Raw genomic sequence first — 26240 nt, forward strand, 5'->3', positions numbered from 1 at the left:
TCGTTTTTCTTGAGCTAGCGCTATGTTAAGTGCTACATTGTATCAACCAGCCTATTTTTGTTCCTCAGAGTTTCCCGCGCCAGTGAGCTCGGGACAGACAGCTGTTTTTTTTACGACGTTCCACTGAATATAAAGAGACTTCATTGACTTACTGTGTGAGTTGAAGAAAACATCCATGAGAAGCAAAGCATATTAGTTATGGACGTGGTGAGTTAATTAAGACAATCAGGAACCAAATCAAAACTCGTATTTTATGGTTATGAATAAACCCTTCAAACAGCATTTCCACTCTGAGAATGAGAATGGTAACATTAAATGACTGTCATTAATACATGTATTAACATAAATTAGTGGAACCAAATTATGGAGATTAATGGTACATTTAGTAAGCCTACTGGTGACATATGTAATGGGGAATTGATCAAAAATAAACAATCAAGGGGCAAACAATTCACACAATGAATGCTCAAGAATTGGTGGGAGACAGCTGAGCCAATTCTGGAGAGCTGAGTGCATGCAATCTGGAGAGAGACAGGCCATATCCTCTTCTTCTTGTCTCAACATTTAAAATTCAATTCAAAGACACATTGTCTTCACACATTAGAGATGCTTTTCACTGACAGCAGCAACTCAATAATCAGCTAGCCATATTGCCACGCACACTGCCCAAATTACATGCTTCCCAAATAGGCATAGACCTATGCACTTGTGATTTGAAACAATACATAGCAAAAAAATACATTTGTATTTAAAAAAAATGTCTCTCCAATTTTGATCTTGCCTCATCGTTGTTACTCTTGTAACTCCCCAAGAGGTGAAGGTCAAGTCATGCATTCTCTGAAACATAGCCCGGAAGCCAGCCGCACCAATCTGTCGGCGGAAACACCTGACGACTGAGGTCAGCCTGCAGGTGCCCAGCCCACCACAAGGAGTCGCTAGAGCGCAATGAGCCAAGTAAAGCCCACCCGGCCAAGCCCTCCCCTTACCCAGACGACGCTGGGCCAATTGTGCGCCAGAGATCTGTGGGCCTATATAATGCCATTCCATTTTCTGCGTTCCGTCCATTATTATGAGCCATTCTCCCCTCAGCAGCCTCCACTGGTGTACATATATCTTATGCCCATAGAAACGCATTGGGCTCAGTCTGGACAGATTTTACGAAACAGCGCACCTCTGTCTTACTATAATATATTATGTAGCCCATGTATCTGATGCTGTCTGGCCAGAAAACGTATGACATGCCATACTGTTTTTGTCCAGACAGCATCAGATACATGGTCTACAAATACTGAGACAGAGGGTCGCTGTTTCGCTCGCTCCGATACTTTATCTGAGATTGACGCGTCTTTCTGTCGGCGCCCGTCTCTGTCAAGTAAATGATCAATATTTCCTTATTTTATTTGGGCAGGCAAGGAGGTACAATAGGGTGGGCCAGGCCTCCTAATGCCCACCCATAACACCGGCCCTAAGGAGTGGGTTGGTTCTAAAATAGGTTATGTCTCACTTAGCCTATTTGTTATGGACAAGGTGTCTTTAGATCAGTTCAGATGTATAAAATAACGGATGAGAGTCAATATGTTCCCTCTAATCTCTATCTGTTAGTTGCTGAGTGAAACTTTTTATTTAACTAGGAAAGTCAGTTAAGAACAAATTTTTATTTTCAATGACGGCCTAGGAACAGTGGGTTAACTGCCTGTTCAGGGGCAGAACGACAGATTTGTACCTTGTTAGCTCAGGGATTTGAACTTTCAACCTCCCGGTTGCTGCTCCAACGCTCTAACCACTAGGCTACCCTGCCGCCCAAGGAGTGTGTCCTTGGCTTTCCACCATATCACACCCTGTGGGTTGTCGCTCACTTTATAGTGGTCTTAATCAATAGTGGTACTATATTTACGTTACACCAGGGTTGACCAACCCTCTTCCTAGAGATTTACTGTCCTGTAGGTTTTAAGTCCAACTCTAATAAAGCATAGCCTTGTATGATCATGCTGATCTCGCAAGATTACATACATTGGCTACAATTTCAACTGTTTTACTGAGTTACAGTTCATATAAGGAAATCAGTCAATTGAAATAAATAAATTAGGCCCTAATCTATGGATTTCACATGACTGGGCAAGGGGCGCAGCCAAGGGTGGGCCTGGGAGAGCATAGGCCCACCCACTGGGGAGTCAGGCCCACCCACTGGGGAACCAGGCCCAACAAATCAGAATGAGTTTTTCCCCACAAAAGGGCTTTATTACAGACATAAATAATCCTCAGTTTCATCATTTGTCCAGGTGGCTGGTCTCAGATGATCCCGCAAGTGATGAAGCCGGATGTGAAGTCCTGGGCTGGCGTGGTTACACATAACATGGTTACACGTGGCGTGGTTACACATGGGCTTAATGAAAAATTCTCTGAAATGACATTGGAGGCGGCTTATGGTAGAGAAATGATCAATAAATTATCTGGCAACAGCTCTGGTGGACATCCCTGCAGTCAGCATGCCAATTGCATGCTCCCTCAAAACTTGAGACTTCTATGGTATTGTGTTATGTAACAAAACTGCACATTTCATTAACCCTAGCACCAGCTTTTATTGCACCTTTGTAATGATCATGATATTTAATTAGCTTCTTGATATGCACACCTGTCAGGTGGATGGATTATCTTGGCAAAGGAGAAATGCTCACTTAACAGGGATGTAAACAAATTTGTGCACAACATTTGAGAGAAATAAGCTTTTTGTGAGTATTTACAATTACTGGGATATTTTATTTCAGCTCATGAAACATGGGACCAACACTTCACATGTTGCATTTATATTTTTGTTCAGTGTATATATACGCTCACCAGATCAGGATGCAGGCGTGCGATAGAACAGCAAAATATACTGCAATTATTTTTTACCATGCTGCTCACCTCAGTTTAGTCAACAAAACAAAAACAATTACAAATGCACCTGGGGGCGACCAGTGGCTCTGTTTCACCTTTCGCCAATCTCATCTTTAACTAGCTGTTTCGGGTATGTTGGATTAGGGTTTGACTGAACCTACAGGACAGTAGAACTCCAGGATAGGGTTTTGGCAGCCCTGCATACACTAAAGAAGTGTTTCCAATAGATATGACACTAGTGTTCCCTCATGTACTTTAGTAGCACAGCTCACCTCTTCCCTTTGTTATTTAAGCTCTCACAGCAACCCATTGGATTGGAGCGATGGACAGATTTAAGAGTATCAGCCCTATAGTCCATCCTGATAATCATTTCCTGTATCCTGAAGGCCCAACGCTGGATGATTTGTGCTGATTTCTCATATTCTGAAAATTGAGAAAAACTGGGCTCAAAGTGCTCTCTGTCATAATTGCTGACATCAGGTCCCTGTACACGAAAGAAGTTCAGTCTGCTTCTGGATTGTACTCAAGTACTTCAGATAACTGTGTTTGTGATCTAAGAATAAACCAGTCAGAAATGGTAGAGAGTATTAGACCTTAATTGACCCTTCGCTAAGCCCCACCCCCCTTGGTTACTGTTGCAACCTCAGACAACAACCTCAGACAACAACAGGAAGCCCAATTCCCCTTTCTAACCACTGGCGAAATCCCCTCACAATGATCTCAAACTGTGTTTTTAATACACAATGAAATTAAACACAGACTACCCCTGGTATGTTGTGGTGGACTGTCATTACAGTTGCTACACAGGAACCTGATAAAATGAAGGTTGTAGTGTGGCTAGCCACTGGATGGCTCTGAATGCACTGTCAGCAATGCAGCCAAAGTTACTAACCACTTCTGGAGCTAAATAGTGCTCTTAAATCATATCCCGATGTCGACAGCAGATTAATGTTGTTTTCATAACATTCTAACATACATTTAGAAAAAACAAGTTATATTAACTGGCTAGCTAGCGTTAGCAAGGTTGGGTGGTCAATAAGACTGAGAACTAGCTAGCTAACTAGCTGAGCTAGCAAACAATGTAACAAAAGTATACTTTTGGATTCTAAAAATACTAAATCAACAGTCTCTGCATTTCAGAAATCACAGTAGCAAGTACCCCTGTTGCACTGTTCAATTATTTAGTCATTTAAATGATTTTGTAATGCCTCAGTGGCTGTGATGTGATTCAAACGTAAACTTGCCAGAGGTTTTGGACTTGATGACAGTTGCTATCCATTCAGGATCTGTGATTGGTTGCCCAAACTTCTGGGGCAAAGTGAATTGTCAATTGCCATTGTTTGAGCAGCCTTGCTTGATGAGTAGAAGCCTATGGATACTGTAACTGTCACAGAGCCTGAGCTGTCAACCGATGTAACACTTTTGGCTCCGTGGGTAAAGCACCAAAGCTCTGGTGAAGTCAATAATGTTTGATGTTGTTTAGACAAGTGTTTCAGCTGAATTGTGTGCTGTAATGAAGGGCGAGTCTAGAGGCGAAAGAAACGCACGCCTATTTAGGCGAGGTGCTGGCTAGCGGAGTAGAACAGTTCAAAAAATGAAAGGAGAGCCGCACACTCTAGTAATGAAGGAGAGACCTTGTTGCAGTGCACTGCTCAACAGACAGGAAATATTAATCTGTGCAGATGGTTGGACTAATGACCCAGCCGCTTCAGAGGGGACTGCTATCGTCACCTCCAGCGTAGTTGGTGGCACCAGACCCAAACATAGCACTCGACAGTACCAAGCAGATGGTCGAGCAGGGACGCAGCAGACATGATCAGATTTTTTGTTAGCAGAAATTACCATCAAATTAAATATGGTGAAGGTAGTGTAAGGTTCCATGCCCAGTGTTACTAGGTGTTGGTGTCTTGGATATCAAGCAGAGTGATGGAGTTTTTGAAATACATGATTAGATTTAGATCTGAATACTTTGTCACCAAAATCGATACATGGGTATACATTTGTATGGTTTGGGAAAGTCCTTTGCGACTGATGACAACATTGCACACAAGGAAGTCTTTCTTTTTTTGGACTGTCATTCTCGAAGCCTTTTGGGGGTAGTGTCCAACCTTACATAGCCTACACATCTGGTTAAGCTTTGTAGGCCTACTTATGACAGTTCAACCAAAAGTACTTTGACATTTTCGGTAACATACTGTACTTTTGTTTTTGTTTATGGTAACTTAAATGTAACCTGCTGCCAGTAAGTTCTGGCAGCAGGTTACAGACACCCTGGCTTGTTTTTGGATGAGGCAACAGTTAGCCCAGGGCAGGCTAGTCATCTACTGTGATGGACATAGACAGAGAGCAGAGATGATGCTGGTAGTACAAAGACAACACTACACTGCCCTATGCTGCAGGAGAATGATACGGACATGAAATCAGTCAGATGTCGTGGGGAGGAGCCTAGAAGGGTGTTACAAGAATCACCCATTGGCACGGGGCCTTGAGCATATTGGAGAATGCGGGTAAACAAAAACGCAATGACACGCACGCACGCGCAAACACACATGCAAAAACACACAAATACGCGCATGCTCACACACACATACACAGTCTTGTTTCTGTTTACATGTATTATTTTTGCGTGGTTAGATGATCGAGTTTCTAGAAACTTAATGCACCACAGAACAGTCCAATACTAGATTTTGTGTGTAAGATACAAAATATTTGATAGTCTATTATGTCATTATGGCCTCCTTGCCTCACCAAAAAAGTCTATTATGTCATTATGGCCTCCTTGCCTCACCAAAAAATGTAAGACTTTGGCATCATAGATATTACTTCTTTACAATAATGCAAATGTTTCAGTCACACAAGCCTTACTGTACATCATTAAATTGGATTGGAGATTGACATTTTGAGAAGGAAAATATAGCATGCTCTATTTGAGTTGTGATCTAATCAATCACTATCTTGCCGGAGTTGTTGTCAGGTAGCTATGTAATGGTTCATATTACGAGTAATGTCTCCATGCTGTTGTCTTCTGACTGACAGCTGCTTCTTATAGACCTGTCTTTTCCTTTGCCATTTGACATGCACACGGTTTCATACAGGCTGAATTGAATGCAGCTTGTTGCCTCTGACTGTAAGCCTATAATTCCAGTCAGAGAAAGTCATATTCCAGAGGAAATGATGGTGTTTTTCATGTTGAATACTAGTGAGGCATTCATTTAATTCCATTGAGATTTCTGTTCCCCACAACCATTCTCATTGGACTGAAATCTATCTGCCTGGTCCAGGCAAAGCAGCCAATAACACCAGAGAGGATAAGCAGACTCTGAGGGAGGAATTAGCTTGCTGCTTTCCTCTGAACTGGAAAAATACAAAGTCATCGTCAACAGCTATGTTCCATACAAAATGTACAGGTAACTTCCCAAATAATGTAAACACTTGTGTAAATGAGGGATACAAAGTATATTGAAAGCAGTTGCTTCCCGTCACGGCTGCTCCTTCTCCCTCCTCTAAGGCACCCAGGCTGCTCGTTATGGCGCAAACCTGTCACCATCGTTACGCGCATCTGCGCCTGATCAGACTCACCTGGACTCCATCACCTCCCTGATTACCTTCCCTATATATGTCACTCCCTTTGGTACCTTCCCCAGGCATTATTGTTTCTGTTTCCTGTCTGCGTTTCTTGTTTTGGTCATTAAATGATGCACTCCCTGAACTTGCTACCCAGCGCACTCGTTACACTTCCACACAGGTGTGGCTCCTGAGATAATTAAGCAATTAACATCCCATCAGGCTTAGGGTCATGTATAAAAATGCTGGTCAGACCATTATTTTGGCTACCATGGCTATGCCCCCATAGGATAACAATGCCCACATCCACAGGGCACGAGTGGTCACTGAATGGTTTGATGAGCAAACGATGTAAACCATATGCCCTGGCTGTCTCAGTCACCAGATCTCAGTCCAACTGAACATTTATGGAAGATTCTGGAGCGGTGCCTGAGACAGCATTTTCTACAACCATCGACAAAACACCAAATGATGGAATTTCTCTGGAAGAATGGCGTTACATCCCTCCAATAGAGTTCCAGCCACTTGTAGAATCTATGCCAAGGTGCACTGAAGCTGTTCTGGCTCAACATCCTATTAAAACACGCTGTTGGTGTTTCCTTTATTTTGGCAGTTAACTGTACATCTTCAAAGGAAGTAAGCGGTGGGAGCTGTATGGTGGAATCACTCAATTCAACAAGTCTTGTTCACTTCAGTGTCATTGTCCCAATGTTCAATATTAACATTCCATAAGTGAAGTTTACTTTTGTATGGTTGTTAAAGTTCTCTATCTAACCATGTTGTTTGGTTTTGCTCTCATCTCTATGTAGCGGGATGCTGTCTCTGTGTGCCCCACGCTCAATCTCCCCTCCGCTGGTTTGAGTTGCTGCTCTCTGTCAGGGGCCCGCCTGCTGATTCCTCCCCGACACCACGTCACATAGAGGGCGATGCGGCGGTTTGTCTACTGTAAGGTGGTGCTGACCACTTCGCTGGTCTGGGTGCTGGTGGATGTCTTCCTGTTGCTCTACTTCAGTGAATGTAACAAATGTGACGACAGGAAGGATCGCTCAATGCTGCCTGCTCTGAGAGGTGAGCCCTGAATTGAATAAACTGTATTAATACCACAGGGGGAAATGGGATTTGTCACCAGCAAGACACAACAGCAACAATGCATACTTCAGACACACACAGACAGAGCACTGATGGCTGGTGAAACAAGCACAACTCATAACTTCTATAGAAGCCAATGGATTCAATAGAATATACTTTCCTCTGTAGATATGGGTTGGTGGCCCTGCGAAGCAGTCACCATGACAGATTTGCCAACTCCACATGGTTGTCCAATACAAATTAACACTATTCTTGTGTTATTACATTGTTATTACATTTGGGGAAAGTTTAGAGAACAAATACCACCGTAAACTTCAAAGAAAAGCAACAGAGTTACTTGTTGAATCTCAGACTGAGTACAGAATTAAGATACCTTTTTTCCCTTGAGAGTGAAAACCATGGTAAAGTATCCCTAGTTCAGGACCGTTTCTAGCATTTTATTTAGCTAATTTCTTGCAGTTCTATACATTTTGCCATGGGATAGTTAGAAAATGTTGCAGTTTAATGCTGATTTCCTGCAGTTCTACACATTTTGACATGGGATGGAGTGGAATTTTTTCAGTTCTAAAGTAAATGTTCTGCCATTCTACACATTTTGCCATGACTTATGCCATGTTCCTATGATATTTGAGTGAGAGTAACTAACAAAATCATTGGGGGCCCCCTGGCTGTCAGGGCCCTTGGGCAGGTGCCTTGCATGTAATTCGGGCCATGATTATTACAAGGTTTAGATAGTAGGGTAGACTAACTTATAAAATATTAGCTGACATGGACTAATTGAGTGACTGTCAATACCTGACATAACAAGAGGGAAACTGATGAAGCACTACCAAATTTTGAAATTGCTCGTTGTGTATTCCACTATCCTCACTAACAGTAAGTTGAGGCCCTTACTTCCTGGTTGGGGGTCCTTAGTGGCAGCGGTGCCTTAAGTGTATATTTATGTCACTTGTGCCTAGAAACAGCACTGCCCTAGTTAATCAACCTTATCCACAGGAGTGTCCTTTCCTTCTTTGGCCCAGCATTTCCTTACATGCCCTTTCCAATAAGCAAGTTTACAAATGGCCCGCTAAGCTGCTTTCAAGGTTAGAATGGGGAGAGAAACTCCAGAAAGAAGCTAAAAATCTATGTGGCCTTCTGGATTCCAGACTAATTTCCATCACCACAGTGCCTGACGTTACATACGATTTACTTATGCTCTTAGTTCAATTTAAATGGTGTTAGCCGATTTGATACATGTGCTCGGCATTGAGTTCTTTTCAGACTCTAAATATATCAGTGTAAGCTTTTGGGGGAATGGATGGCTTAGTCCTTTGGCAGTCTGTCACCCATTCTCTGATTTACTGTTGCTTTAAGAGTCTGCTTTAAGAGTCTCCAATGAACATCGTCAAATAGAGCGAGGGTCCTTGGCACGGGTCTGAATGACCAGTGCTCCCCTCCGCAAAAACAGTACTGTGACAACAGTGCCTCCACGTTTGTTAAACGGGGTACTACATCAGCCATTGCCAGAGCCCCCTGTGCCCGTAAAGGAGGGGGGCTTCATGCAGGCTATACAGTTACCCTCGTTCCAGTGTTCACAGGGTTCAAGGAGTATATCAATCTCCCCAGGGTGAGCGTAACAAGTTGGGACACTGTCCACAAGGGGGTGCACCTCCCGCATTAGTGGCTCATTACTGGAATTCAATGCTGATTCCTGCCTTTACCTCACTAGTCCCTATGTGATACAGGGATTATGGACGATTAGTTGTTGGAAGCGGAGTCGAGGGAACGAGCAGGGTTAGACATCATCACGCTATTATCCTACATGTAGTCTCTCTGGTTCATATGAGCACCCAAATGAGCTGTCTGTCTCCAGCTCAACACTTTTCATTCCTAGGAATAAGATAACATTTCAAAGAGATGGGGTCCATTTTTCAGAGCTGTCTGTCCCATTCCCAGCTAGGTTACAAGGTGCTTTATCGCCAGTACCTATGTACAGGTCGGCAGGGTAACCCCCATGTTAAAAATAAATTCCCTGGCTCGCAGTGGGTGTTCCAATTCATCCCAAAGGTGTTCGATGGGGTTGAGGTCAAGGCTCTGTGCAGGCCAGTCAAGTTCTTTCACACCAATCTTGACAAACCATTTCTGTATGGACCTCACTTTGTGCATGGGGCATTGTCATGCTGAAACAGGAAAGGGCCTTCCCCAAACGGTTACCACAAAGTTGGAAGCACAGAATCATCTAGAATGTCATTGTACTTTACTGGAACGAAGAGGCCTTGCCTTAACCATGAAAAACAGCCCCACTCCAGTATTCCTCCTCCACCAAACTTTACAGTTGGCATTATGCATTCGGGCAGGTAGCGTTCCCCTGGCATCCGCCAAACCCAGATTCGTCAGTCGGACTGCCAGATGGTGAAGCATAATTCATCACTCCAGAGCACGCGTATCCACTGCTCCAGAGTCCAATGGCGACGAGCTTTACACCACTCCAGCCGACGCATGGCATTGCCCATGGTGATCTTAGGCTTGTGTGCGGCTGCCCGGCCATGGAAACCCATTTCATGAAGCTCCCGATGAACAGTTATTGTGCTGATCCAGAGTCAGTTTGGAACTCAGTAGTGAGTGTTGCAACCGAGGACACTTGGCGGTCCCGTTCTGTGAGCTTGTGTGGCCTACCACTTTGCGGATGAGCTGTTCTTGCTCCTAGATGCTTCCACTTCACAATAACAGCACTTACAGTTGACCAGGGCAGCTCTAGCATGGTAGACATTTTTCAAACTGACTTGTTGGAAAGTTGGCATCCTATGACGGTGCCACGTTGAAAGTGACAGCGTTTTAGTAAGGCCATTTTACTGCCAATGTTTGTCTATGGTGATTGCATGGCTGTGTGCTCGATTTTATTCACCTGTCAGCAACGGGTGTGGCTGAAATAGCCAAATCCACTAATTGGAAGCTGTGTCCGCATATGTATGCATAGTGTATCTGCCGTCTCAAGAAGCAGGCAATCTGAGTGTCAAAGTCTCGTTGTTGTTGATCAAACCTACTACTGTTGTGTCGTCTGCAAACTTGATGATTGAGTTGGAGGTGTGCATGGCCACGAAGTCATGGGTGAACAGGGAGTACAGGAGAGGGCACGCACCCTTATGGGGCCCCAGTGTTGAGAATCAGCAAAGTTGAGAGGTTGTTTCCTACCATCACCACATGGGGGCGGCCCATCAGGAAGTCCAGGACCCAATCGCACAGGGTGGGGTTGAGACCCAGGGCCTCAAGCTTAATGATGAGTTTGGAGATTGCATCATCTGCATCGTCTGTGGACCTATTGGGGCGATATGCAAATTGCAGTGGGTCTAGGGTGACACGTAAGGTGGTGATATGATCCTTGATTAGTCTCTCAAAGCACTTCATGATGACAGAAGTGAGTGCTACGGGGCGATAGTCATTCACTCCAGTTACCTTTGCCTTCTTGGGTACAGGAACAATGGTGGCCATCTTGAAGCATGTGGGGACAACAGACTGGGATAGAGAGAGATTGAATATGTCTGTAAACACACCAGCCAGCTGGTCTGCGCATGCTCTAAGGACGTGGCTAGGATGCTGTCTGGGCTGGCAGCCTTGCGAGGGTTAACACGTTTATGTCTTACTCACGTTGGCGCCACTGAGAAGGGAGTCCTTGGTAGCGGGCCGCGTCGGTGGCACTGTATTATCCTCAAAGCAGGCAAAGAAGATGTTTAGTTTGTCTGGAAGCAAGATTTCAATGTCCGTGATGTGGCTGGTTTTCTTTTTGTAGTCCGTGATTGCCTGTAGACCCTGCCACATACGTCTCATGTCTGAGCCATTGAATTGCGACTCCACTTTGTCCCTATACTGACATTTCACTTGTTTGATTGCCTTGCGGAGGGAATAACTACACTGTTTGTATTCGCAGTCATCTTTCCATGGTTAAATGCGTTGGTTTGCACTTTCTGTTTTGCGCGAATGCCACCATCTATCCACAGTTTCTGGTTATTTATTTAACCTTTATTTAACTAGGCAAGTCAGTTAAGAACAAATTCTTATTTACAATGACGGCCTACCCCGGTCAAACCCGGACAACAATGAGCCAATTGTGCGCCACCCTATGGGACTCCCAATCACAGCCGGATGTGATGCAGCCTGTATTCGAACCAGGGACTGCAGTGACGCCTCTTGCACTGAGATGCAGTGTCTTAGACTGCCGCTCCACTCGGGAACCCTAGGGTAGGTTTTAATAGTCACAGTGTGAACAACATCTCCTATGCACTTCCTTATAAACTCACTCACTGAATCAGCGTATAAATCTATATTATTCTCTGAGGTTACCCGGAACATGTCCCAGTCCGCGTGATCAAAACAATCTTGAAGCATGGATTCCGATTGGTCAGACCAGCGTTGAATGGTCCTTGTCATGGGTACATCCTGTTTGAGTTTCTGCCTATAGGAGGGGAGAAGCAAAATGGAGTCCTGGTCAGATTTGCCGAACGTAGGGTGAGGGAGGGCCTTGTATGCATCTCGGAAGTTAGAGTAGCAATGATCCAGTGTTTTGTCAGCCCGAGTACTACAATCGATATGCTGATAGAATTTAGGTAGCCTTGTTCTCAAATTTGCTTTGTTAAAATCCCCAGCTACAATAAATGCAGCCCCGGATATATGGTTTCCAGTTTGCATAGAGAAGTGGAGTTCCTTGAGGGCGGTCGCCGTGTCGGCTTGGGGAGGATATACACCACAGTGACAATAACCAACGAGAATTCTTGTGGGAGATAATAAGGACGGCATTTGATTGTGAGGTATTCTAGGTCCAGTGAACAGGACTTGAGTTCCTGTATGTTGTTACAATTACACCATGAGTCATTAATCATGAAAAAATACACCCCCACCCTTCTTCCCTGAGAGATGTTTATTCCCGTTGGTGTGACGCACAAAGAATCTCAGTGGCTGTACCAACTGCGACAGCATGTTCCCAGAGAGCCATGCTTCCGTGAAACAGAGTATGTTACAATCCCGGATGTCTGTCTGTAAAGCCACCCTCGCTCTAATTTCGTCTACCTTGTTATCTAGAGACTGGACATTACGAGTAAAATACTCGGAAGTGGTGGGTGGTGTGCGCACCTCTGAAGTCTGACCAGAAGGCCACTCCGTCTACCTCTCCTGTGGCGACATTGTTTTGGTTCAGCCTCTGGAAACAGTTCAAATGCCTTGGGTGGTTCAAACAAAGGATCCACTTCATGAAAGTCATATTCCTGGTCATAGTGCTGGTAAGTTGATGTCTCTCTGATATCCAATAGTTCTTCCTAGCTGTATGTAATAATACTTAAGATTTTCTGGGCTAACAATGTAAAAGTTAATATATAAAAAAACGAAATACTGCATAGTTTCCTAAGGACTAGAAGCGAGGCGACCCTCTCTGTCGGTGCCATCTTGTTCCAGACTTCATAAGAAACAAGAAAAAGAGCTGTCTGACTCCATCTCAGTGCATTCTGTTTCTGGGTCTCGAGCTAGACTCAACTCAACTCACTCGCATAGCACGCTTTTCTATCCCCACGGAGCGTGTTTGGGTTCCGGCTCTGCTTAGACAAATTTTGTCTGGGTCACAAAGTGTGTTTTTGCCAGTGCCTATGCCTACTGGGGATGATGATGGTTGTTCCTGTGGGGCTATTGTTGATATGGCCTTTCCAGCGCTGAGTGGTAGCCGCTTACCTGAACGCATCTCACAGCCTAAGCCGGTTGCTTCGAGTGTCCCTGTTAAGGCTACGGGCCATGGCCCAGTGTTGGGACCCTCTGCTATTGTTAGGGGGCACCCATGGAATGAGTTGTATCCCGCAAAGTGATCACAACAGCCACATCCCCCAGCGCACCCCTCGATTCGAGGGTATGAACACTGGTGCGGAGCTCACTGAATGTCAATTACCAGGAGTATCTGACGCTCAGGCGCTTCCCCCTGTTTTTGTTGGGCCGGCTTGTGCTGTTAATGTTAGTGAAATGTAGGAATTAATGGGTACATTTCTTTAAATGGACAATTCTGTGAACTGTCTTGTGCATGTTTTAAATGAACACCTGTTAGCAAAGATGTCAGTTAGGCCAGCAGCATACCACCCTGCATCCCACTGCTGGCTTGCTTCTGAAGCTAAACTGGTCCTGGTTGGTCTCGGGATGGGAGACCAGATGCTGCTGGAAGTAGTGTTGGAGGATCAGTAGGAGGCACTCTTTCCTCCAGGACATTTCCCTGTGTAGGGTGCTGTCTTTTGGATGGGATGTTAAATGGGTGTCCTGACTCTCTGTGGTCACTAAAGAGCCCATGGCACTTATTGTAAGAGTAGGGGTGTTAACCCTGGTGTCCTGGCCTCATACCATTACGGTCACCTAATCATCCCCAGTTTACAATGGGCTCATTCATCTCCTCTCCCCTTTAATTATTCCCCTGGTCGTTGCTGTAAATGAGAATGTGTTCTCAGTCGACTTACCTGGTAAAATAAGGGTTAAATGAAATAAAACATGGCTTGCAGGGATTAGTAGCCTTGCATTATGTCTACTTTGATGCTAATTAGCATTTTCGGATCAGAGTAAATAGAGCCAAGTCACCTTTTCCGAGAGAGATTTACATCGTCACGCCAGATTAAACCTACACGAACCACAGACCTTATCTGAAGTGTTTCTAAAATCCGCTATGTGAAAAATAAATGTTGGGAAAAGGATTGGAACCATTTCCCTGTTTGATCGCTAGGTTTGCCTTGCCTGGTTCACCAACTACTTTGCAGACAGAGTTCAGTGTGTCAAATCGGAGGGCATGTTGTCCGGTCCTCTGGCAGGCTCTATGGGGGTGCCACAGGGTTCAATTCTCGGGCCGACTCTTTTCTCTTCATATATCAATGATGTTGCTCTTGCTGCGGGCGATTCCCTGATCCACCTCTACGCAGGCGACACCATTCTGTATACTTCTGGCCCTTCCTTGAACACTGTGCTATCTAACCTCCGAGCGAGCTTCAATGCCATACAACACTCCTTCCATGGCCTCCAACTGCTCTTAAACGCTAGTAAAACCAAATGCATGCTTTTCAACCGTTCGCTGCCTGCACCCGCACGCCCGACTAGCATCACCACCCTGGATGGTTCCGACCTAGAATATGTGGACATCTATAAGTTCCTAGGTGTCTGGCTAGACTGTAAACTCTCCTTCCAGACTCATATCAAACATCTCCAAACTAAAATCAAATCTAGAGTCGGCTTTCTATTTCGCAACAAAGCCTCCTTCACTCACGCCGCCAAACTTACCCTAGTAAAACTGATTATCCTACCGATCCTCGACTTCGGCGATGTCATCTACAAAATAGCTTCCAATATCCTACTCAGCAAACTGGATGCAGTTTATCACAGTGCCATCCGTTTTGTTACTAACTCACCTTATACCACCCACCACTGCGACCTGTATGCTCGAGTCGGGTGGCCCTCGCTACATATTCGTCGAAAGACCCACTGGCTCCAGGTCATCTACAAGTCCATGCTAGGTAAAGCTCCGCCTTATCTCAGTTCACTGGTCACGATGGCAACACCCACCCGTAGTACGCGCTCCAGCAGGTGTATCTCACTGATCATCCCTAAAGCCAACACCTCATTTGGCCGCCTTTCCTTCCAGATCTCTGCTGCCTGTGACTGGAACAAATTGCAACAATAGTTGAAGTTGGAGACTTTTATCTCCCTCACCAACTTTAAACATCTGCTATCTGAGCAGCTAACTGATCACTGCATACTGTTTTTATTTATTTACTTTTCTGCTCTTTTGCACACCAGTATCTCTACCTGCAACATGACCATCTGATCATTTATCACTCCAGTGTTAATCTGCTAAATTGTAATTATTCGCCTACCTCCTCATGCCTTTTGCACACAATATACTGTATATAGATGTTTTTTTCTACTGTGCTATTGACTTGTTTATTGTTTACTCCATGTGTAACTCTGTGTTGTTGTCTGTTCACACTGCTATGCTTTATCTTGGCCAGGTCGCAGTTGTAAATGAGAACTTGTTCTCAACTAGCCTACCTGGTTAAATAAAGGTGAAATAAAAAAAATAAAAAGGTTTTATGGGTATTATGACACCTCCACTGTGGGGCTCTATTGCTGGAGACCAGTGCGCACATGCTTTCACTTTGGGTAAGCATGTCCCTGGTTGCCTCAACTCCGGTGTATATCTTTTATCCAGATGGGACCCTCTCTCCCAGGTATGGGCCATTTTCGTCAGTGCCGACGTAGATATTTAGATATTTGATTGGTGGTCGAATGTTCGTGGGCATGGAATAATTAACTACATCATCTCCACCCCTCAGCCAGTATTCTACAAGAGCTCTGACACAAGGGACAACAGACACACCGGTCTCTACGTTGCAGATGAGCTGAAGGCAGTCATCAATGACCTTGGACCACAGAAGGTATATACACTGGTGACAGACAATGCTGTGAACATGAAGGCTGCTTGGTCCAAAGTGGAGGAGTCCTACCCTCACATCACACCTATTGGCTGTGCTGCTCATGCATTGAATCTGCTCCTCAAGGACATCATGACACTGAAAACAATGGATACACTCTACAAGAGAGCCAAGGAAATGGTTAGCTATGTGAAGGGTTATAGCAGCAATCTACCTCACCAAGCAAAGTAAGAAGAATAAGAGCACCACATTGAAGCTGCCCAGCAACACCCATTGGGGTGGTGTTGTCATCATGTTTGACAGTCTCCCAGAGGGGAAGGAGCCTATCCAAGAAATGGCCATATCACAGTCTGTCAAAATGGACAGCCCCATCAAGAGGATCCTGCAGCCTGAATTCTATAGCAGTAGCCATTGCACGGGTTGAGGGAGACAATGCCATCCTGTCTAATGTTTAGACTCTGCTTGCAGATGTAAGAGAAGAAATCCGTACTGCCCTTCCCACTTCACCGTTGCTCCAAGCAGAGGAAACTGCAGTTCTGAAATACATCAAAAAGCGTGAAGACTTCTGCCTGAAGCCCATACACGCCCCAGCATACATGTTGGACCCCAAGTATGCTGGTAAGAGCATCCTGTCGGGTGCAGAGATCAACAAGGCCTATGGTGTCATCACTACCGTGTCTCGCCACCTTGGTCTGGATGAGGGCAAGGGTCTTGGCTGTCTGTGGAAGTACACTTCCAAGCAAGGGGTTTGGGATGGAGATACAATATGGCAGTCGTGCCAACATATCTCACCAGCCACCTGGTGGAAGGGACTTTATGGATATGAGGCTCTTTCCCCTGTTGCCTCTATCATCCTGCAAATCACACCAACATCAGCCACTTCAGAACGCAACTTGTCCACCAGAGCACGCAACAAGCTGACCAATACAAGGGTTGAAAAATTGGTGGCCATCCTGGCAAATTTGAGTTTTTTTTGAGCCTGACAACGAGTCATCCTCAATATTCTCCAAAATGTGCAACCATAGTCAGGAGCCCATAAGACGGCCGCTTTCCAAAGCTGCACCATTCTTTCAAACACAACATATAAAAGTTTCCATTGCGCATGGGATTCAATGAAAGTCTGGTTCATCCTTGGGAGCAATTTCCAAATGCCTTAAGGTACCACGTTCATCTGTGCCAACAATAGTACGCAAGTATAAACACCATGGGACCACGCAGCCGTGATACCACTCAGGAAGGAGATGTGTTCTGTCTCCTAGAGATGAACGTACTTTGGTGCGAAAAGTGCAAATCAATCTCAGAACAACAGCAAAGGACCTTGTGAAGATGCTGGAGGAAATGGGTACAAAAGTATCAATATCCACTGTAAAGAGTCCTATATCGACATAACCAGAAAGGCCGCTCAGCAAGGAAGAAGCCACTGCTCCAAAACCGCCATAAAAAAGCCAGACTATGGTTTGCAACTGCACATGGGAGCAAAGATCGTATTTTTTGGAGAAATGTCCTCTGGTCTGATGAAACAAAAATAGAACTGCCATAATGACCATTGTTATGTTTGGAGGAAAAAGGCCTTGCAAGCCGAAGAACACCATCCCAACCGTGAAGCACCGAGGTGACAGCATCATGTTGTGGGGGTGCTTTGCTGCAGGAGGGACTGGTGCACTTCAAAAAATTGATGGCATCATGAGGGAAGAAAATGATGTGGATATACAGTGCCTTGCGAAAGTATTCGGCCCCCTTGAACTTTGCGACCTTTTGCCACATCTCAGGCTTCAAACATAAAGATATAAAACTGTATTTTTTTGTGAAGAATCAACAACAAGTGGGACACAATCATGAAGTGGAACGACATTTATTGGATATTTCAAACTTTTTTGAAAGTTGACCTGAATGACTAATGATGATAAATACAATCCACCTGTGTGTAATCAAGTCTCTGTATAAATGCACCTGCACTGTGATAGTCTCAGAGGTCCGTTAAAAGCGCAGAGAGCATCATGAAGAACAAGGAACACACCAGGCAGGTCCGAGATACTGTTGTGAAGAAGTTTAAAGCCGGATTTGGATACAAAAATATTTCCCAAGCTTTAAACATCCCAAGGAGCACTGTGCAAGCGATAATATTGGAATGGAAGGAGTATCAGACCACTGCAAATCTACCAAGACCTGGCCGTCCCTCTAAACTTTCAGCTCATACAAGGAGAAGACTGACCAGAGATGCAGCCAAGAGGCCCATGATCACTCTGGATGAACTGCAGAGATCTACAGCTGAGGTGGGAGACTCTGTCCATAGGACAACAATCAGTCGTATATTGCACAAATCTGGCCTTTATGGAAGAGTGGCAAGAAGAAAGCCATTTCTTAAAGATATCCATAAAAAGTGTTGTTTAAAGTTTGCCACAAGCCACCTGGGAGACACACCAAACATGTGGAAGAAGGTGCCCTGGTCAGATGAAACCAAAAGTGAACTTTTTGGCAACAATGCAAAACGTTATGTTTGGCGTAAAAGCAACACAGCTCATCACCCTGAACACACCATCCCCACTGTCAAACATGGTGGTGGCAGCATCATGGTTTGGGCCTGCTTTTCTTCAGCAGGGACAGGGAAGATGGTTAAAATTGATGGGAAGATGGATGGAGCCAAATACAGGACCATTCTGGAAGAAAACCTGATGGAGTCTGCAAAAGACCTGAGACTGGGACGGAGATTTGTCTTCCAACAAGACAATGATCCAAAACATAAAGCAAAATCTACAATGGAATGGTTCAAAAATAAACATATCCAGGTGTTAGAATGGCCAAGTCAAAGTCCAGACCTGAATCCAATCGAGAATCTGTGGAAAGAACTGAAAACTGCTGTTCACAATTGCTCTCCATCCAACCTCACTGAGCTCGAGCTGTTTTGCAAGGAGGAATGGGAAAAAATTTCAGTCTCTCGATGTGCAAAACTGATAGAGTGAAGCTGAAGAGACATACCCCAAGCGACTTACAGCTGTAATCGCAGCAAAAGGTGGCGCTACAAAGTATTAACTTAAGGGGGCTGAATAATGTTGCACACCCAATTTTTCAGTTTTTGATTTGTTAAAAAAGGTTTAAATATCCAATAAATGTCGTTCCACTTCATGATTGTGTCCCACTTGTTGTTGATTCTTCACAAAAAATACAGTTTTATATCTTTATGTTTGAAGCCTGAAATGTGGCAAAAGGTCGCAAAGTTCAAGGGGGCCGAATACTTTCGCAAGGCACTGTATGGAAGCAACATCTCAAGACATCAGTCAGGAAGTTAAAGCTTGGTTGCAAATGGGTCTTCCAAATGGACAATGACCCCAAGCATACTTCCAAAGTTGTGGCAAAATGGCTTAAGGACAACAAAGTCAAGGTATTGGAGTGGCCATCACAAAGCCCGGACCTCAATCCTATAGAAAATGTGTTGGCTGAACTGAAAAAGTGTGTGCGAGCAAGGAGGCCTACAAACCTGACTCAGTTACACCAGCTCTGTCAGGAGGAAAGGGCCAAAATTTACCCAACTTATTGTGGAAGGCTAACCAAAACATTTGACCCAAGTTAAACTATTTAAAGGCAATGCTACCAAATACTAATTGAATGTAAGCTTCTGACCCACTGGGAATGTGATGAAAGTAATAAAAGCTGAAATAAATCATTCTCTTTACTATTATTCTGACATTTCACATTCTTAAAATAAAGTGGTGATCCTAACAGACCTAAGACAGGGAATTTTTACTATGAATAAATGTCAGGAGTATTGAAAAACTGAGTTTAAATGTATTTGGCTAAGGTGTATGTAAACTACAGACTTCAACTGTAGGATGAGCGATGTTGAGAAAGTGTAAGCAGTGTAAGTACTAAGCCAGCGGTGTCAAACTAAATTCCTGGAGGGCCATGTGTGTACTGGCTTTTGTTTCTTTCATTTCGTGACCAATTAAAACCTAACAACCAAGTAAGGGGAGTTCCTAACTAATCAATGACCTTAATTCATCAATCAAGTACAAGGGAGGATTGCAAACCCACAGACACTTGGCCCTCCAGGAATTGAATTTGACACCAATTGAGAGTGAGTTCACTGTAAGTGCTATCCCTGAAACAAACAGTAGAAGTGCATTGTTGTACTGTTATGCAGTGGATTTGGGCTTGGGCTCTTGTGATCCCCTGCCCAGTAGGATCTGCACGAATACATGACCTGCCAACTGGGTCAAACAGGGAAGCAGGAGGCAAGGGAGAAAGAGGAAGGACAGGAGGAGGAGGGGAGCTGCCCCAAAAACACAGCGTCTACATTGAGTGACCAAAACATTATGAACACCTGCTCTTTCTATGACGTAGACTGACCAGATGAATACTATGATCCCTTATTGATGTCACTTGTTAAATCCTCTTCAATCAGTGTAGATGAAAGGGAGGAGACAGGTTAACTCTTTGTTGTCTGCTCACACTGCTATGCTTTATCTTGGCCAGGTCGCAGTTGCAAATGAGAATTTGTTCTCAACTAGCCTACCTGGTTAAATAAAGGTGAAATTAAAAAAAAAATTAAAAAAGAAGGATTTTTAAGCCTTGAGACATGGATTGTGTATGTCGGCCATTCAGAGTGTGAATGGGGAAGAGAAAAGATTTAAGTGCCTTTGAGTATGCTAGGTGCCAGGTGCACCGGTTTGTGTCAAGAACTGCAACGATGCTGGGTTTTTCACACTCAACAGTTTCCTTTGTGTATCAAAAATGGTCCACCACCCAAAGGACATCAAGCCAATGTGGCACAACTGTGGGAAACTTTGAAGTCAACATGGGCCTGCATCCCTGTGGAATGCTTTCAACACCTTGTAGAGTCCATGGCCTGAAGAAGTGAGGACGTTCTTTGGGGGGGTTCATGTTTTTATACTCAGTGTATGACCGAAGTGGAAGCCTATTCCCTTTATAGTGTGCACTACTTTTTGCCAGAGCCCTATGGTACTTGGGGAAAAGTAGTGCTCCCAGTCTCTAACTCACCAAACCTGAACAGGCCAAACTCCCCTTCCACTCTCTTCTGCAAAGTAAATTAAGCATAGAAATGGCTTGAGGATGTGGGGAACTAAACTAAAATAATCAGATAATTTAATCAGAGCCGGCTGCAGATCAATGTGATCTCCCACCTGGATTGAGCATTTTGCTCAACGAAGAGTAGCAAACCCTTGCTCGTAAGACTGGATACCTCTGTATCCCGGCAACATCGGTTCCATGAATAGCCTAACTAGGATATTCTATTCGCAACAGACACACTTGCGTCATTAGCGAAGAGAAAGAGCAGGCAGGCCAGCATGAGAGAGGAGAGGCAGGCAGAACCATGCCCATACTGTATGTCTTGGTAGTCTGCAATGCCTTAAATTGTCTTGCATGCCTCGCAAATTCACCAAATTAGCCTACAGTTAGCCTCTTTCTCTCTGGTTTGATTTAAATTGCACACCTTTCCCCAGGCCTTTATAGCCACATAGTCTACTTAAGCTATAAAATGTATAAAATGGAAAATAATGTTTTGTGATAACTGCACTATGATTTGAATGTTTTTCTTAACATTAAGGAGTGTCATTTAAACGTTCACACCCCTAATTCATACTTATTTTTCAATTTAAAATACATATTTAATAACTCACAGAAGTTAGGCTAATTGATCTCCATTATTTATGTCCCCCCCCCCAAAAAAAACTGTAAAGATATGGTTTACAGGAAACAGGATTGATAGAGCACTCTTGTTTTTAGCTCAACACTATTGACCATGTCTCTATAGACCCATTATATATGAAGGTGAAGAACCTATAATATCATTTCAGACAAAGTCACTGGACAGGACCAGGGCATAAGACCTATGGGCCTTAGAATAGAGTTACTGTTGTCGTGGCCCATGTCAGGGGATCAGTGATGTGTTTGTTGGGCTGTAGAGCCAGAGAAAGGGAAGATACCAAAGTCTTGTTATTTCTAAGCTCGAGGATACTATTGACCAGAGGGTATGCTGCAAAGCAGAATCAGTAAGTTACAGTAGCCAGCTAATTTGCCTAAATATTCTGAAATAGCTTTACATTGTTTACAAAGAAAAGATGGAAATGGGCTTGGTCTAATTGACTCAACAACCAAAAACAGATTAGATTTCTTAATGAACCTGAAAATCTATAGATATTTTTGGTTGTTTATCAATGTAAGCTGCCTAACTCATTCATTCTGCTTTGTAGTATACCCCTCCGTTCACTTGAACTTGTGAGGAAACTGTACATGTTTTCATTTAGAAATCACAAGACATTCACCTGAATATTCTCTCTCTCTCTCTCTCTCTCTCTCTCTCTCTCTCTCTCTCTCTCTCTCTGAATTGTCCCCCATGGAAATCACTCTGCTTGAGATTATTGGAGAGCGGAGCATAAATCCACAGAGGTTATTTACCTTTGGATCATTGTGAAGCGGTGTAGAGCGGTGTGCAACAGATGCAGCTTGGGATGGTGCCGCTGTTCTCAAAGCTTTAATGGATCCTTGGTGACGCCGAGTGATCAGATTATGAGCTGATATTTCTTAACAGCAGAGGGCAGCTGTAATAATGCTCTCTCACTCCTCCATCAATGACCGAGAGGAGGGCTAGCCCCAAGTCCCTGGACAAATATGGGATTTTCCAACAGACCTAGATGATACTTGACATTTTAGTCTTTGAGCAGACCTTATCCTCAGCGATTTACAGTTAGTGCATTCATCATAAGTCAGCTAGGTGAGATAACCATATATCAGAGTCATAGTAAGTACATTTTTCCTACATAAAGGGGTTATCAGCAAAGTCTCTGCTAGTAGGAAATGTTATGTACAAAAAAAATTCAGGGGGATGGAGGGCAGGGGGCATGACTGTATGGCAAGAGTAGTCAGGGTCGGACTACCGCATTTGGGGTAAAACGGATAACACATTTTGTGTTGATAAAAAGTGCAGTTTTATAATGCTATTCTACACATTTTGTTATGAGGTTACGACAACATTTTCAGTTTTAAAGCTAATTTCCTGCTATTCTACACTTTTTGCCATGTGGCTCAGAGTGAATTGAGCAGTTTTCAAACAAATGTCCTCCAGGGGGCCCATAACCTTAAAAAATGTAATTGCTTGGGTGCCCACTGGAGGTTCGGGGGCCCAGGGGCACATGCCCTGTGTGCCTGTTCGGTAATCCGGCCCTGAGAATAGCATGGTTAATGGATACAGAATACTTGGGGAAGCTGCACCAGTGTGACTGATCAGGATTTCATTTGCTGTTTGGGACATTTTAATGGCCTCAGCATTCAAAGCCTGATAATGTGGCCATAATCTCCCACTGATCTGAGGCCAGTCTTTCTCTCTTAGACACACTCTATACCATGGTTCATTTGCTCACGGTTCATGTTTAAGTTCATGGACTTTCCACAGTACTGTATCTTTATTAATAGATACAATAAAATAGATCTAGCTGCATTTAACAGATTTCTTTCATCTTATTCGGTAGCTGGAATTGTATGTGTGACCTTCCGCTCCCATTGAAATAACTGTGAAATCACATTGTGAGTATTAAATATGTAACATTTCTCCCCATTCTATTGCAGCGGTCATATCGCGGACCCACGAGGGCCCAGGGGAGATGGGGAAGGCGGTGGTTATCGCAAAGGACGAGCAGGAGAAAATGAAGGAGCTCTTTAAGATAAACCAGTTCAATCTGATGGCCAGTGACATGATTGCGCTCAACAGGAGTCTGCCGGATGTGAGACTGGACGGGTGAGTGAGCTTGACCTTTTCCCTTGACACGCACTCTGAATCGCACTACTGAACTCTTTACTCGGCACGGCACGCACCACCCACTTTAACCACGCTGTAACCTTCCACCGCTCCCTCTCAGAAGCTTTGATACCGCTGAGACCAAGTCACTATTATTCTAGTCATAAGCAAGTCACAAGGTCTGAGTCTCAAGTCGAGTCCCAAGTAGAACGGGTCGTGTCTCGAGTCGTGTATTCTGAGAGCAAGTCGAGACAAGTTGAGTCACAAGTTTTTTCCAAGTCAAGTCTCAAGATAAGTAAAACTGAAAAATCTATACACGCAATGACTTGTTCAACTACAAATCTCTGTCTGTTTTTTGAGGCAACCAGGCAGCCCTTTTCATTATTTTGTCTTCAACACATTTTGGTTATGTAATTGTGAAATAGGTACCTTGCAGTCATAGTAAGGGAATGAAATCAGCAAAAGGCAGGTTGACATGCTCAGTGTAGATTTATTTACAGGTCTTGGCAGTGCAATGGTGAAAGCGAAATACCATATAAAATATGAGTAGATTTACCAATTAGGCACCGGCAATAGCCCAAAGGATATGGCCTCATTATCATTATCTTATTCTCATTATCTGTCCTAACTGAACGAACACAGGTAGAGGGCAAAACTGAACAGCATCTGCTGGAGAAATCAAATCAAATCTGTCTAGCAGGACCTCAAACAGGTACATACATGTATTAGTACTTGGCCTCTTCCCAGGATCATACAATTACCCATTACTCAAGTGGCAATTACAACCAATAAAACTGGTTCTATAATGTAAAAGGCATTTTCCACATCCATTGATACATTCGTCTTAATCAGACTTACTGATTATTAATGATATTTCCTCACCATTCCTACATGGAACAATCATTTTTCTCTTACTCAACGTACTGACTCAGGAAGCGTGGCGCTCAGGCCACGTAGCCTATTTCTATGTGCACCGAGGCGCACACACTCCTATTACGCTCAAACAAAATGATAGAAAGATAGGACACATGCTGGGTTCAAAAATCTCAGACTTCCGATTTCAGTGCGTTCAAGACAACTGGGAACTCGGAACAAAACGAGCTTCGACTGGGAAAAGTAGTTTTGAAGGCTCATGCAAGGCTTTTACTTACCAGAGGATAAAAAAATGTAAATGTATTGTATGAAACAGAAATTGCAATAAACAGTATGGAAAGGGGGGATACCTAGTCAGTTGTACAACTGAATGCCTTCAACGGAAATGTGTCTTCCGCATTTAATCCAACTGAATCAGAGAGGTGCGGGGGGGGGGCTACCTTAATCGACATCCACGGCGCCCGGGGAACAGTGGGTTAACTGCCTAGCTTGGTGGCAGAACGACAGATTTGACCTTTGTCAGCTCGGGGATTCGATCCAGCAACCTTTCTGTTACTGGCCAAATGCTCTAACCACTTGGCTACCTGCTGCCCCCATGGGGATGGAATGATGGAACACTACCAATTAGTGTAAGATGGAAAATATATTTACCACATTTGCATTTAAACGAGTGAAAGAGTTTGTTCTTAACTGACTTGCCTAGTTAAATTTAAGGTTAAATAAAAACATAAAAATCAACAGCAAACATTTCAACAAGATAGCACCTATGGTGCATCTACACCAGAGTAATAATAGATTTTTGACATAGCAAAGACCATGATAGTAGTTGTTGTTTGATGCCCCCTTGCTGTTGAGCTGGTAAAGTAAACAGTTAATATTCTTGACCACCACTTCTCTCCCTACCATTTGACATTTTATCTGCACCTGATTCTATAGCTGTACAGCAAATCAGCAATCTGGGCAAGGCTGCGGTTACCATCTTGGGCTGCGTGGTGAGTAATCCAGGGAGACTCTAGTCTGTTGCCGCGTTCACGTGCTAGTCGGAACTAGGAAAATCTGAAATTTCAGACTTGCTAATTAGTTGACCGTGGCATGTGTATAACTACAAATCAAATCAAATCAAATCAAATTGATTTATATAGCCCTTCGTACATCAGCTGATATCTCAAAGTGCTGTACAGAAACCCAGCCTAAAACCCCAAACAGCAAGCAATGCAGTTAGCAAGTCAGAAATGTCAGTTTCCTAGTTCAGACTAGCACTTAAACGCGGCATGTGCCACAAAATGAGTGACAGAACCTGGCTAGATTATTTCGTTATCAGTTTCAAGCCAAAGTCGAGTCCCGAGTCTTGAGGCTTAAAGTTTTGAAGTCCAAGTCAAGTCTGAAGTTATTTTATTTTCAATCAAGTCTTAGGTCATCCAATTTGTGACTCGAGTCCATGTCATGTGACTTGAGTCATCAACTCTGTCCACTTCACATGGCAACATATTCCTGTTATCAAAGGGCTGCCATTTTGGATCGACTTTCTGCCTCTTTTTATTTTTACTCGTTGTTTGTTTTATTCTAGAGAAAATTCAATGAATTCAAGAAAGCACAGCTGACAGCACAATGTTGACAATAACAGCATGGGGTTCCTTTTAATGTTAGGAGCAGCCGCAAGCAGAATATTA

At 43.9% G+C, this 26240-nt stretch overlaps 1 protein-coding gene across 2 annotated transcripts in view; it reads left to right on the plus strand.

Moving 5' to 3' along the window:
* The window catches only part of LOC109870999 (polypeptide N-acetylgalactosaminyltransferase 13), an 81450-nt gene that overhangs the window by 1722 nt on the left and 53488 nt on the right, over positions 1-26240 (plus strand). Inside the window, exons 2-4 of one of the 2 annotated variants that reach the window (XM_031805896.1) lie at positions 69-207; positions 7251-7509; positions 23529-23697. In XM_031805896.1, the coding sequence (XP_031661756.1) occupies positions 7368-7509; positions 23529-23697 (311 nt within the window). In that variant the 5' untranslated portion in view covers positions 69-207; positions 7251-7367. The remainder of the gene's footprint in view (positions 1-68; positions 208-7250; positions 7510-23528; positions 23698-26240) is intronic. The other variant, XM_020461739.2, reaches the window with a different exon arrangement.

This window comes from Oncorhynchus kisutch, linkage group LG26 (assembly GCF_002021735.2).
Source record: "Oncorhynchus kisutch isolate 150728-3 linkage group LG26, Okis_V2, whole genome shotgun sequence".
In the NCBI taxonomy this organism is placed as follows: domain Eukaryota; kingdom Metazoa; phylum Chordata; class Actinopteri; order Salmoniformes; family Salmonidae; genus Oncorhynchus; species Oncorhynchus kisutch.